This window comes from Myotis myotis, unplaced genomic scaffold (genome assembly GCF_014108235.1).
Source record: "Myotis myotis isolate mMyoMyo1 unplaced genomic scaffold, mMyoMyo1.p scaffold_m19_p_5, whole genome shotgun sequence".
Classification (NCBI taxonomy): Eukaryota; Metazoa; Chordata; class Mammalia; order Chiroptera; family Vespertilionidae; genus Myotis; species Myotis myotis.
This window is the reverse complement of record NW_023416357.1, coordinates 103661562-103675751: the sequence shown is the minus strand read 5'-3', so window position 1 is coordinate 103675751 and position 14190 is coordinate 103661562. Positions and strand designations below refer to the sequence as shown.

At 44.3% G+C, this 14190-nt stretch overlaps 1 protein-coding gene across 1 annotated transcript; it reads left to right on the top strand.

The window, feature by feature from the left end:
• Positions 1-955: 955 nt before the first annotated feature.
• ZG16 (zymogen granule protein 16) lies at positions 956-2572 on the top strand. Its single transcript, XM_036307907.1, has 3 exons — positions 956-1015; positions 1180-1312; positions 2208-2572. The coding sequence occupies exons 1-3, from the start codon at positions 961-963 to the stop codon at positions 2521-2523; spliced, it is 504 nt and encodes a 167-aa protein (XP_036163800.1). The 5' UTR covers positions 956-960; the 3' UTR covers positions 2524-2572.
• Positions 2573-14190: the final 11618 nt, after the last annotated feature.

The window sequence follows — 14190 nt, the reverse complement described above, 5'->3', positions numbered from 1 at the left end:
TAAAAGATCTGCAAGATCCTGGGGGGTTACTTTGCATCTGAAACTGCCAGGTAAGGGGTGACAGAGGCCTGAGCTAAGGGGAGACAAGGAGGCCTGGATTTGAGTTAGGGGGAATTCACGCTGAGCCGGAGAAGAGCTGGCTTGGATTGAATGGCAGAGGGGAGAGCGGGGTGTCCGTTAACCGGGGCATCTAAATCGGAGTTAGTCATAGGTGCATCGATATCTGGGTCTCAGCTGAAAGACTGGGGACACTTGGGATGCTCAGGGGCGTGGACATGGCCATATTTGTGATAGTGGAGAAAGAATGATGACAAATATATTACGCACCAGGAATCTAGTATCTTGAGTTAGTCCCAACTCCTACAACTTTTCAATCTATCCCACCTCCACCAGAACTGCTTGGAAACTGGTGTTGGCACAGTCTCTTCTCTGACTGCCTTCACTCCTCAGGTGACACAGAGACACACCTCTAAAATGCTCTTTTCCTTCTGAGACCCAGGTAAAACTAGGAATTTAAACGATGCCCCAGATGCCCCATAAATCAGGCCAATGTACCCGGCTGGACTTCAGTTAGGTTTTCTCAGACTCCTGGTTTGGTAAACCCAACCATTTCTATGATTTGGCGATGTCCTCTACTTCTTTAGTAAACTCCTTTCCTGCTTTGTGCCAGGAGGGAACAGCGCTCAATACAGCTTAATCCAGATAGAGGGTTAGGATTGATCTTCTGCCTTGGGACAGACGTGGAGGGTTGGCTACAGGCCGACCAGGGAGAAGAGGGGATAAGGACACAGAAGATAGTATCTGAGAGGAACAGGAGTAGAGACTATGCATCCTTTCAAAGCCAAGACTGGGTCCGCTAGGTCTGAGTCTCAGCTGGAGGTCAGGGATGCCTGGGTAAATGAAGTCCTGAGGAAGAGGGTAAATCTTCACTTTCTCCTTTCTTCCCATTCCAGCCCCAGAATGTTGGCCATCGCTGTTCTTGCCCTTCTGTGTATATCGGCCTCTGCCAATGCCAGTAAGTGAGAACCTGGGAGCCCAGCACGGGGTCACTGCTGGCGGCCAAGGCTTTCAGAGGCAGGCTTGGGGTGGTGGGAACTGAGTTGTGGGAGGAATATGCATGGTAGGGAGAAACTGAGCTCTCAGGGAACTTCTCCCTCAGTCTCCTACTTTCCCTTCCAGTTCAGGCGAGGTCCTCCTCCTACAATGGAGAGTATGGCGGCGGTGGCGGACAACGATTCTCTCATTCTGGCAACCAGATGGACGGCCCCATCACTGCCATCCGTGTCCGCGTCAACAGATACTACATCGTAGGGTAAGATTCACTGAGTTTCTGTGGTTTGAGGACCTTCTGGGATCTTACTAAAGTGGGAACTTCTCAGTCACTGTGGGTCACACCTGTTTCAATCAACAAGTCCAGGGATAACATGGTATGTGAAAGCTGTTAGAGGCTTGGATTTGAGACCTGCACTGCTGAAACCTTTACAACCCAAACATGAGTGATCCTGGGTAAATCACATACCATAAACTCTCAGGGGCCTGGAAATTGTCTAGTTTGGCCCCCAATCGAGGTTTATTTTTTTACTTTTAAAAAAAATTTATTGATTGATTTAAGGGAGAGGAAGAGAGAGAGAGAAACATTGATTTGTTGTTTAATTTATTTATTCATTCACTAGTGGTCTGACCTGGGATCAAACCCAAAACCTTAGCATATTGCGACGATGCATATCAGGATTGAGCTACCTGGCCAGGGCCCTACCCTAGGTTTAAACACCCTCTGGCATCCTCCATCTTTGCTGATGCCTCTCCTAAAATGTGTATCCTCCTGATCCTGGATCCCCATGCTGGTACAGCAGAGACAAGTCTTTTCCCTCATGAGAGCCTTTCAGATGTTTGAGAAATTGCTTTGCTTCTTTCCGGTGGGGGGTGAGGGTACAGTGGGAGTCTAGACTTCAAGCTCAAGCTCTGGCACTTACTGAGTGACTCTGGGAAAGTTGTTTTCCCTCTGTGAGTCTGTTTGTGGCCAAAATGAGGAGTTGAAGTTCCCTGTATGATCTCCAAGGGCTCACCCAACTCTCACACACTGTGGCACTGGCAGGAGGCTTATCATCCTTGTCACCAGTTTGAAGGTCTCAGGGTAGAGGCCAAGAGGTCCTGCGTTCTCATTACCTTATTCAGTGTCTCCCCTTCCTTTTCCTCACCGTCCCCAGTCTCCAGGTACGCTATGGCAAGGTGTGGAGCGACTATGTGGGTGGCAGCTCGGGAGACCTGGAGGAGATCTTTCTGCACCCTGGGGAATCGGTGATCCAGGTGTCTGGCAAGTACAAGTACTATCTCAGGAAGCTGGTCTTCGTGACTGACAAGGGCCGCTACCTGCCTTTTGGAAAAGACACAGGCACCAGTTTCAATGCTGTCCCCTTGCACCCCAACACTGTGCTACGATTCATCAGTGGCCGCTCCGGCTCCCTCATTAATGCCATCGGCCTGCACTGGGACGAATATCCCAGCGACTGCAGCAGCTGCTGAGAGCCAGCAAGAGCAATGCCGTGTGGGGGGTGAGAGCCCCCTTGCCACTAACCCCACCCACATGGCTCCATTTGAAAAATAAAAGGGCATGGCTAACCTTGTGTGCATGTGGGTGTCTGCAGCTGGGACCCGCCTCCCGACTCGGTATGTGGATGTGTGACTCTCTCTTGGCTCTCTGTAGGATGCTAGTCTAGGGAAGAGTGGGAGGATGGGGGAAAGGTGTTAAAGTCTTGGGCTTTTCTTCATTACTTACCAAAAGGAGATAAGATTCTGGTTTGCACTAACTCATTTTTCAAGGATAGCTCCTGAGGGTGTTTACCCAAATTGGAGTTCTGAGGCTGAGGGTAAGGCCTCGATGGAGTTCTGAGGCTGAGGGTAAGGCCTCGATGGAGTTCTGAGGCTGAGGGTAAGGCCTCGATGGAGTTCTGAGGCTGAGGGTAAGGCCTCGATGGAGTTCTGAGGCTGAGGGTAAGGCCTCGATGTGACTTGCTGCCCAAACCCAGGATGCTCCGCTCTCTACCCCTTCTCTCCCCTTGTCCTCCCCTCCCTTGAGATAGCACCTCTTTACCAAGGCTGTCACCTCACTCTCTAGAACTTAACCCACTCCCTGTATGTGGGTGGCCTGGACCTTTATCCTTTGTTCTTTCCCAGAACCCTCCTGAAGTTTAGCCTAATGTGTCAAGGACTCTGCCTATTACCCAGACTAGTCCCTCCCCACCTTTACCCATAAGCCCTGGTGTCCTTTCTAGCTCCTTCAGAACTGAGGTTCCTTCCTTAGGAAGTCACCACTTCCTCACAGCTTCTATGCTATCAACACCATCCTCAAAATAAAGGGCTTTTCAAAGTGGGGGAGATTTCCACTGTGGGTTTCTATGAACATAAGGGATTGGTTAGAGTTCAGGGATTAGAGTGACTGGATAGATTCAGCAATATAAAGCTGCTTTGAAAATAATTCTTAGGACTCTCATTCCCAGTCCTAAAACATTTCTTCCCAATTAGACAAAGATAACAATTATGTACATGTAACTTTATAAAGAAACTAGAGGCCTGGTGCACAAATTCGTGCACAGGTGGGGTTCCTCAGCCTGGCCAGAGATTGGGACCGATTGGGGCCGGCTTGCCCAGTCCCAATGAGAGTGGCAGGAGGTTGGTTGGCCGGGGAAGGTTGGCTGTGGGAGCACACTGACCACCAGGGGGCAGCTCCTGCCTTGAACATCTGCCCCTTGGTAATCAGTGTGCATCATAGCGACTGGTCAATCGGTCGTTTTGGTCGTTCAGTCACTTAGGCTTTTATATATATAGATGTTAACATTATAGAAACAAACTCATGCCTAGACTATTTTTATAACAATTCCTTTCTCTTAATCAACTTCATTGGATGGAATATTATGTCACTGTAATTTTCTTTATTGAGATATAAATCACATAATATAAAATTCACCCTTGTGCCATTTCAGTGGTTTTTAGTATATTCACAGATTGAACTATCACCACTCTCTAATTCATAATACTTTCATCACCTCAGAAAGAAACCCCAGAAGGCGGGGCCGGGGGGGGGGGAGGGTGAAGATGGAAGAGGGTATAGGGGGGGTAAGTGGTGATTGGAAAAAAATAAAATAAAATAAAAAATAAATTGAGTTTTCTCCTGTTAGAAAGAAACTCCATATCATATCCTTTAAGCAGGTACTCATTCTTCTCTCCTAGCCCCTGATAACAACTCATCTACTTTCTGTCTCTATGGATTTGCCTATCCCAGACATTTTATACAGATAGAATCTTACAATAATGTGGCCTTCTGTGTCAAGTGTCTTCCCTTTAACATGTTTTCAAGGTTCATTCATGTTGTAGCATGTATCAGCACTTCAGTCCTTTTTATGACAGACTTTTGACAGATCAGATATCTGGTCAACTTTAGGACAAACTTTATTTTTATGTTTGTTTGTTCATTTGTTTATTTATTTCAGAGAGGAAGGGAGAGGGAGAGAGAGAAACATCAATGATAGAGAGAATCATTAATCGGCTGCCTCTTGCACGTCCCCTACTGGGGATTGAGCTCACAACCGGGCATGTGTCCTTGACCCGAATCGAACCCAGGACCCTTCAGTCCACAGGCCGATGCTCTATCCACTAAATCAAACCAACTAGGGCTAGGACAGCCTTTAAACCAGTGGTTTTCACACTGTGCCCAGTGAAGGCACTGGCACCTAAGAGGCATACATAGCAGAAGAGGATTAAGTGATAGGATTTCTGGCTTTTGTCTAGTCTAGATATCAGAATTATGCAGAACATTTTATTTAAAGAAAACTTTCTTTTACTTAATAAAGTTTTTTAATTACTGAATTGAGCTAATCACACATTTATCAAACATTCCCTGCTAAGTTCTAGGAACATAAAGACTACCAAAGATTTGTTACTTTTCTTCTGGTCAAATAGATTTATTGGTGCTGTAACATAGGTGTTTTTCCTTTTGTTTAATCCTCACCCTAGGATATTTTTTCCATTGATCTTTAGAGGGAGTGGAGGGGGGAGGGCGGGGGAGAGAGAGATGTGAGAGAAACACACTGTTCCCACACACACTCAGACCCTTCAGTTCCCAGGCTGACACTCTAACCATTGAGCAAAACCAGGGCAAAGGTGTTTTCATAGGATGCTAAAGGAGCCAAAGGAGGGGTAAATTTCTCTGGGAGTGTCAGAGAAGACTTTGTGAAGGAAGGTGTGCGTGTGTGTGTGTGTGTATGGGGAGGCAGTACATGGGTGCTGAGACCTGCTTATGCAGAAATCTGAAGATATGGAAACTACAAGTGGTTCAGTGTAGCTAAAATGCAAAGTACAATTAGGCAGAAAATGAAGTCTCATGGAAAGGTGGGGACCATAAATAGCATGTGAAACCATTTGAACTTTATCTTATGGGCTATAGGAAGACACTGAACCAAAATTTTGCTTAAGGGATTGATAAGATTTATAAAAAAATAAATTTTCTGGTGTAAGTGGGGGAAATGGACTAAGGTAAAAGAAGGATAAGAAAATATTTGTGACTAGGTCTACATCAGAAATGATTAAATGTCTGTACAAAGACAGTATATGAGGAATAAAGAAAAGGAAGATTTGAGAGATTTGAGGGAGAGAATAGACTCAGAAGAACTTGATAACTGTAAGCATGAGGGTGAGTGAAGGAGGAGAGTCTAGAGAACTTCCATATCTGCAGCTTGGGCAACTAGGAAGAGAGGGATATTCTCTGAGATGGGAGAACACAAAGGAAAAATTAATTAGCTTTTTGGACCTGCTGAATTTTGATAAATCTGTGGTACAACCTGGTTGAGATCCAACAGTAGGCAGAGAGATAATTGAGAATAAAGCTTTGATACAGAGCTTAGTAAATTCAGCACATAGATAATGCAGTTCAAATCATGGGTGCAGAAGAAGTCACTGAGGGACACTGCAGACATATAAAATGAGAAGGCCGAAGTCAGAAAAGAGCAGAATATCAACTTTTGATGGTTGGTACAAAGAAGAAGAATCAGTTAAAGAATAAGGAACGGAGTGATCTGAAAGGTAAAGGAAATGAGTAATGATGCACTAGAAGGCAAGAGAGAAATTTCAAGCTTTATTGAAGTATAATTGACAAATAAAATTATAATATATTTAGAGTATACAATATAATTTGATATATGTATATATTATGAAAGGATTCCCAAATTAAATTAACACATCTATCATCTCACATAATTACTCTTTAAAAAATTTTTCGTGAGCTTAGGATCTACTCTCTCAGCAAATTTCAACTATACAATTGTACAATACAATATTATCCTATATAATAAAAGCCTAATATGCAAATAGATCAAACAGCGGAACAACCAGTTGCTATGATGTGCACTGACCACCAAGGGGCAGACGGTCAATGAAGGAGCTGCCCCCAGCCTACAGGCCCCAGGCTGCCAAGGCGGGTGCCAGCGGGGACCCCCCACTGATCGCCCAGCCAGTTGCTCCGCAGATTGGCCCTGATCACCGGCCAGGCCTAGGGACCCTACCGTGCACAATTTAGTGCACCAGGCCTCTAGTCAACTATAATCATCATGGTATATCTTAGATCCTCAGAACTTACCTTATAATCGAAAGTTTGCACCCTTTTACCAACATCTCCCCATTTCCTGCATTTCCCAGTTCCTGGCAACCACCATTCTACTCTGTTTCTATGAGTTTGACTTTATAATTTTAGATTCTATATAAAGTGATACCATACAGTATCAGTTTTGTTCTCAGCCTTTGACTGGATGAGGCCTATTAGAATAATTATATTACTTAATTGAGTCATATAACAAATATTTACTAGGTGCCTTACTAGGTACTCTGAGAAATGCCACTATTTGTCCAAAGTAAACATAGTATGTAGCACAGGATTAAACTCAGGTCTTTCTGATGTTGCAAAACTTGGGCATTTTACACATGTCCATGATTTTCAAATATCTTAGGAACAAAATCTTATAAGAATTCCAGGGAGAAACCAAGATGGCGGCATAGGTAAACACCAGATATTGCTGCCTCACACAACCACTTCAAAAATACAACTAAAAGACAGAACGGACATCACCCAGAACCACAGGAAGGCTGGCTGAGGGAAAATTCTACAACTAGAAGGAAAGAGAAAAGCATACCGAGACTCAGAGGAGGCGCAGTACGGAAGTAAAATACAAAGGTGCAGAGGTGCATGCGGAGCAGGCTGGTGGCTGAGGGCGCGGTTGTCTGTTTCAATCCGGAGGGAGTCTCAGGCTCTGAGCTCCAGTTCCGGGCAAGTCTCTAGGGACCCAGACTCATACGGGAGAAGCGGGACTGTCTGGCATCGGTCGGAACTCGAGGGCAGCTTTCTGTCCGAGGTACTTGCAGCGGTTGCTGGGACACTGAGAGGCAGAGCCTCTGGGAACGGGGCTGAAAGCAGTCATAACTGATCGCTCCGCCCGCCCTGTTGAACCCCTGGAACCCGCCCTGCCCAAACCTTGCACAGAGGCAGTTGCTGGAAAGCCTCAGGCAAAGGCTATATTAGCACCTCCCTAGAGGACAGAAGTTCTCCCACTGCAGACACAGCTGATTCTCACAGCCAGTTGGCCTGGAGGTCAAATCCTCCCCAGTGTTACCTACAACAATCAAGGCTTAACTACAACAAGACTGCACACAAAGACCACTAGGGGGTGCACCAAGAAAGCATAAAAATGAGGAGACAAAGAAACAGGACACAAATGACAGAAAAGGAAGAAAGCAAAATGCTGGATATAGAGTTCAAAACCACACTTTTAAGGTCTCTCAAGAACTGTCTAGAAGCCGCCAATAAATTTAGTAATGCCCTCGAAAAGACTGGTGAGACCACCAATAAATATAGTGAGATCCTCAAGAAATCTAATGAAACCCTCGATGTTGTGATAAAGGACCAACTAGAAATTAAGCATACACTGACTGAAATAAAGAATATTATACAGACTCCCAACAGCAGACCAGAGGAGCTCAAGAATCAAGTCAAAGATTTGAAATGCAAAGAAGCAAAAAACACCCAACCGGAAAAGCAAAATGAAAAAAGAATCCAAAAATACAAAGATAGTGTAAGGAGCCTCTGGGACAGCTTCAAGCGTACCAACATCCGAATTATAGGGGTGCCAGAAGATGAGAGAGAGCAAGACATTGAAAACCTATTTGAAGAAATAATGACAGAAAACTTCCCCTACCTGGTGAAAGAAATAGACTTACAAGTCCAGGAAGCACAGAGAACCCCAAACAAAACGAATCCAAAGAGGACCACACCAAGACACATCAAAATTAAAATGCTAAGAGCAAAAGACAAAGAGAGAATCTTAAAAGCAGCAAGAGAAAGAAACTCAGTTACCTACAAGGGAATACCCTTACGACTGTCTGATTTCTCAACAGAAACTTTGCAGGCCAGAAGGGAGTGGCAAGAAATATTCAAAAAGTGATGAATACCAAGAACCTACAACCAAGATTACTTTACCCAGCAAAGCTATCATTCAGAATCGAAGGTCAGATAAAGAGCTTCACAGATAAGGAAAAACTAAAGGAGTTCATCACCACCAAACCAGTATTATATGAAATGCTGAAAGGTATCCTTTAAGAAGAGGAAGAAGAAGAAAAAGGTAAAGATACAAATTATGAACAACAAATATGCATCTATCAACAAGGGAATCTAAGAATCAAGTGAATAAATAATCTGATGAACAGAATAAACTGGTGATTATAATAGAATCAGTGAATGGACTGACTATTCTATGGGAAAGGGGTGTGGGGGATGCGGGAAGAGACTGGAGAAAAATCGTGCACCTATGGATGAGGACAGTGGGTGGGGAGTGAGGGCGGAGGGTGGGGTGGGAACTGGGAGGAGGGGAGTTATGGGGGGGAAAAGAGGAACAAATGTAATAATCTGAACAATAAAGATTTAATTTTAAAAAACCCACAAATAAATAAATAAATAAAAAAGAATTCTAATATGAGGATCACGCAGTTGGAAAAAACCTGTCATGCTTTGACAAATGCATATGCTTACATAACCCAAACTCCTTTAAAGATATAGGACAGTACCAGCACCTCAGAAAATTTCCTTTTAGCCCTTCCCAATCACTTCCTGCCCACAACTCCCCAAAGGCAACCACTCTTCTGACTTTTTCACACTACACTAAGTTAGCCCATTCTGCATTCAATCTGTTGTGATAGTACATATCATGTAAACTGTGGGAAACTCCACTGTACGCTTATGAGTAAGAGTGGAAAGGTTGCCCTGGCTGGTGTGGCTCAGTTGGTTGGAGTGTTGTCCTGTACACCAGAAGGGGTGGTGGGTTTGATCCCTAGTCAGGGCCCATGCAGAGGCAACAAATCAATGTTTCTCTCTCTCTCTAAAAATCAATGAAATAAATACTGAGAAAAGGCAAATAACATCTTGGTATTATTATGAAAATAGTTTTAACTTTGCAGAGGCCAGGGAGCCCCCTCCCTCCCCCCGCACCCCCCAGATCACATTTTGAGAATTTTTGCTCTAGGGATTACAATATTTTGTTTTAAAAAATATATATATTTTTATATTTATTTTATTGATATTTTACAGAGAGGAAGTGAGAGGGATAGAGAGTTTGAAACATCGATGAGAGAGAAACATCGATCAGCTGCCTCCTGCACATCCCCTCCTGGGGATGTGCCCGCAACCAAGGTACATGCCCTTGACCGGAATCGAACCGGGGACCCTTCAGTCCGCAGGCTGACGCTCTATCCACTGAGCCAAACCGGTTAGGGCACAATATTTTGTTTTAAACATGAATACACTATTCTTTTTTTGTCTTCTTAACACAACCTCTGCAGAGCAAGCCTCATCATTCCTGTGAGCACATCAAACTTGCCCCTGCACAGCAGCCATCAAAGCTCACTTCAGTCCTCAGTGCCCTTTTGGGTAGACTGGTGCCAGCTTCCTGGCCAGCTGTGGTGATCTGTTATCTAAGGCAGTGATTTTCAACCACTGTGGCACAAGAATTTTTAAAAGAATACCTGACTATATAGGTCAAGAGCACTGACTGACTGCTTTCCCTTAGATTGTCAAATAAAGAAATGACAACAGCCAAACACAACAATAGCCATCTGGTGTGAATGAACCAAAATTGTAACTTTTTTTTTGTCAGATCAACAAAAAATATATTTTTTGGTTATGCTGCAGAATATTAGTAATTAGTTTACGTGTGCCAAGAGATGAAAAAGGTTGAAAATCACTGACTTAAAGACTCCTTCTTCTCCTCTTGGCCTTCCAAGTGTGGTCCTCTCGTTCCCAGCCTCCATCGCTGCCACTCTGCCTTCCACCCCAGATGACCCTCACTTAACCTCCTTTGGCTTGAAGAACAGAATCATCTGCATCATTCACTAGTCTCTTCCTAATTTTTGTGGTATAAACTCTATGTTCTACTTTCTTCTGTTCTCCTTTGTTTTCTAAGAGCCTAATTTGGAAGTTAAAAATAACTCAGTTTCTCTTTGAATATCATGTGTTTAACAACCCTAATTTCAACCAGGCAGATGCAGATCTTGCTACCCATTCACCCCCTAAAAGTTCTGTTTATTGTCTGTCACGATCACTCACTCCCACACCCCTATACCCACAAAAAAATAAACTCAAGGAAAACAGGGACCATGTCTGTCTTCTTGTTCACCATGGTATCCCTACAACCTTAGGACAGTGGGCTAGCACACTACAAGCAAATAATACACTGTGAACTGCATTATTTTATTGTCTTTGAATGTCAGGTGTTTAACAATCCTAATTTCCACAAGGCAGATGGTACCCTTAAATCAAACCTGGGATGCGTGTCCAACCATTATTCTCTCTTAAAAACTGAGGAAACGGAGGCACAAAGAGGCTAAATCTCCACTGTGGGTGACCTGGCATCAAAGCCCTGCACCCGAGCTGCTTATTCATCCTTAGAACTCCTGACTCCCTCACCTATACTCTTTTTTTTTTTTTTTTTAATTATGTGATTTTTTTTAACCCTCACCAGAGGATGTTTTTATTGATTTTAGAGAGAGAGAAACACGGGTGTGAGAGAGAAACATCTATCAGTTGCTTCCCGCACATGCCCCAACTAGGTATCAAACCCATACTCCAGTCATGTGCCCTGACTGGGAATGGAACCTGCAACCTTTTGGAGTACAGGACAACACCCCAACCGACCGAACCACCCAGCCAAGGCTGACCTATGCTCTTTCCACTATTTCTGGCAGGTATCTTACCAAATATCTGAGGACTGGCAGCAACTGTGAAAACCTGAATACCCTATTCTGAAGTGCAGGGAAAAATCAAACTGCCAATCTCTAAGTCAGTGGTTCTCAAAATGTGGTCCAGAAGATTCTGGAGATCCCTGAGACATTTTTCAGGGGAATCTGCAAGTACAAAACTATTTTCATAATAAAACTATGATGTCATTTGATTGTTTCCCCTTGCATCCTGTTTCTTGAGTGTATGGTGGTGTTTTCAAGAGGTTATATGGTATATGATAACAGAACAGACAAATGCAGAAGTAGATATGAGAATCCAGCTATTTTTTCTTTTATGTATATACTAGAAGCCCGTTGCACGAAGATTCGTGCAATAGGCCTTCCTTCCCATGGCTGCTAGCACCAGTTTTCCTCTGGCACCCAGGACCCAGGCCTTTGGTCCTGCGGCTGTGGAGAAGCCAAGCCTCGAGGCTAGGCTTCTCTAAGGCTTGGCTTCTCCGCTGCGGCCGCAGTGAGGCTTGGCTTCTCCAAGCCAAGCCTCTTTAGTCTTCAGTCTTCACTCCAGCCAGAGCCTTTAGTCTTCGCTCCGTGCCTGCGTATGCAAATTAACCGGCATCTTTGTTGGGTTAATTTGCATAGTCGCTGATTGGCTGGTGGGTGGAGTGGAGTGACCCCAATTTGCATGTTTTTCTTTTATTAGTGTAGACTAGAGGCCCAGTGCCCAACATTCATGCACTGGGGGTGTGTGGAGGAGAGGTCCCTCAACCCAGCCTGCACCCTTTTGCAGGCCGGGAGCCCTCAGGGGATGTCCAACTGACTGCTTAGGCCCTGAGCCTAAGCAGTCAGTTGGACATCCTTAGCGCTGCCATGAGGCAGGCTGCTGTGCTCACCCGTTGTCAACCCAGCTTGTGGCTGAGCGGTGCTTCCCCTGTGGGATTGCATTAACCACCAGGGGACAGCTCCTGCGTTGAACATCTGTCCCCTGGTAGTCAGTGCACGTCATAGTGACTGGTCATTCTGCCATTCAGTCACTTTGCATGTTACCTTTTTATTATATAGGATATATTTTTTGTTATTGATTTCAGAGATGAAGAGAGAGAGAAACATTAATGATGAGAAGCATTGATCAGCTGCCGCCTGTATACCCCATACTGGGGATTGAGCTGCAACCTGCGCATGTGCCCTGACAGGGAATCGAACTGCAACCTCCAGGTTCATAGGTTGATGTTCAACCACTGAGCCACACCGACTGGGCCCAGTTATTTTCTCTTCAGCCAAACATTAGATTTGTAAAAATGTAAAACAATATCTCTCTTCTCACATTTTATTTTTTTTGCTTTGGAAATATTATTTTTTAAATTAAAATGTTTTATGTAATGCATTTATTATTGTAATTTCGGGGCAGATTTTAAAATGAAGATATCATTCACATAGCATAAAATTTACCATTTTTAAGTGTACACTTCAGTGGTTTTTATTATATTCATTATGTTGTGCAACTATCATCACTATCTCATCACAAAACATTTCTACCACCCCAAAAAGAAAGTTCATACCTATTAGTGTTACTGGAAAGGGGACCTGCCAGTAGTGTGTGGGTTCTTGATTTCGTGCAGGAAAGATTTCACAATATGAGTCCAGGTGATTTTTTAGAGGATGTTTATTAAATCTGGGGACAGTGAAACAAGGAAGGGTCTAGGATAGAGGAAGCAACAGGAAAGGGACTAGGTGGGGAAATGAGCCTACGCTGGGCTGCTTTGGCTCACTAAGTCAGAGAACAGGGAGCCCTGGAGACAGGTTCAGGGGGTTAGCCCGGAATTAGCTGCTGCTGCCCACCAAATCTTGTGGGTTCCTTTAGCATTTAGGGGATGCATGCCTGTGAGGGAAGGAGTGGTAAGGGGGGGGTGGGGAAGGCAGGGACATGCTCCTAGGAGGGAGAGCCCCGAGCTGGGACCTTGGGTTTGAGGGGTGTTTTTTTTGTTTTGTTTTTTTTTTAAATATATTTTATTGATTTTTTACAGAGAGGAAGAGAGAGAGAGAGTTAGAAACATCGATGAGAGAGAAACATCGATCAGCTGCCTCCTGCACATCCCCCACTGGGGAAGTGCCCACAACCCAGGTACATGCCCTTGACCGAAATCGAACCCGGGACCTTTCAGTCTGCAGGCCGACGCTCTATCCACTGAGCCAAACCGGTTTCGGCCGGGTTTGAGGGGTTTTAAAGGCTGGGAGTTTAGGGGAGGATCTCAATAGAATATTCATGTTTTATGCTGTTGTGCCAAAAAGACTTATTCCCCTAACTTTATCTGTACTTGGGTGTGGTGGCAAATGGCACTAAGTTTCCGCCCAGTTTTGAGGCGTAGATTTCTGCTACCTATCTCCTTGAGTAAAGTGATTTAAGCTATTTACCCTCTGGTTAGGGGGAAATGTAAACCATTTACTTTTAAGTATCCTAGGTTTAAGGGAAGATAGGATTTTTCAATTTACCAGATGGCTGTAAACAGCTTGGCCATTTAGCTTTCTGTCTCAGTTTCCCTATTCCGCCTCTTCTGGCTACTAGCTTGTCTCATTAGCAATAGTCCCAATATACCAACCCCTCACCATCCTCTGGCAACTACTAATCTACTTTGTCTCTATGGATTTGTTACTGTAATTTTTTTTAATCCTCACCAGAGGATTTGAAAGAGAGAGAAGGGAAAGGGGGGAGGGGGGGGGGGAGACATCAATCACGTGCCTTCTGAATGCACCCAGACCAGGAATTGAACCCACAACCCAGGTTTGTGCCCTGACTAGGAATCGAACCGGAAACCTTTGGAGGCGCGCAAGGACGCTCCAACCGATTAAGCCACCTGGCCAGGGCTGTTACTATAATTTTTAAGTGCATTAATAAACAGTTTAAATTTGTTTTAATTTCTAATACAG

Excerpts from the sequence above, each read along its gene's own strand:
- ZG16 (XM_036307907.1), top strand. The coding sequence starts at position 961 with ATGTTGGCCATCGCTGTTCTTGCCCTTCTGTGTATATCGGCCTCTGCC. Across the intron at positions 1,016-1,179 it reads ATCGGCCTCTGCCAATGCCA|TTCAGGCGAGGTCCTCCTCC; the intron begins GTAAGTGAGAAC and ends TTTCCCTTCCAG. Across the intron at positions 1,313-2,207 it reads AACAGATACTACATCGTAGG|TCTCCAGGTACGCTATGGCA; the intron begins GTAAGATTCACT and ends CACCGTCCCCAG.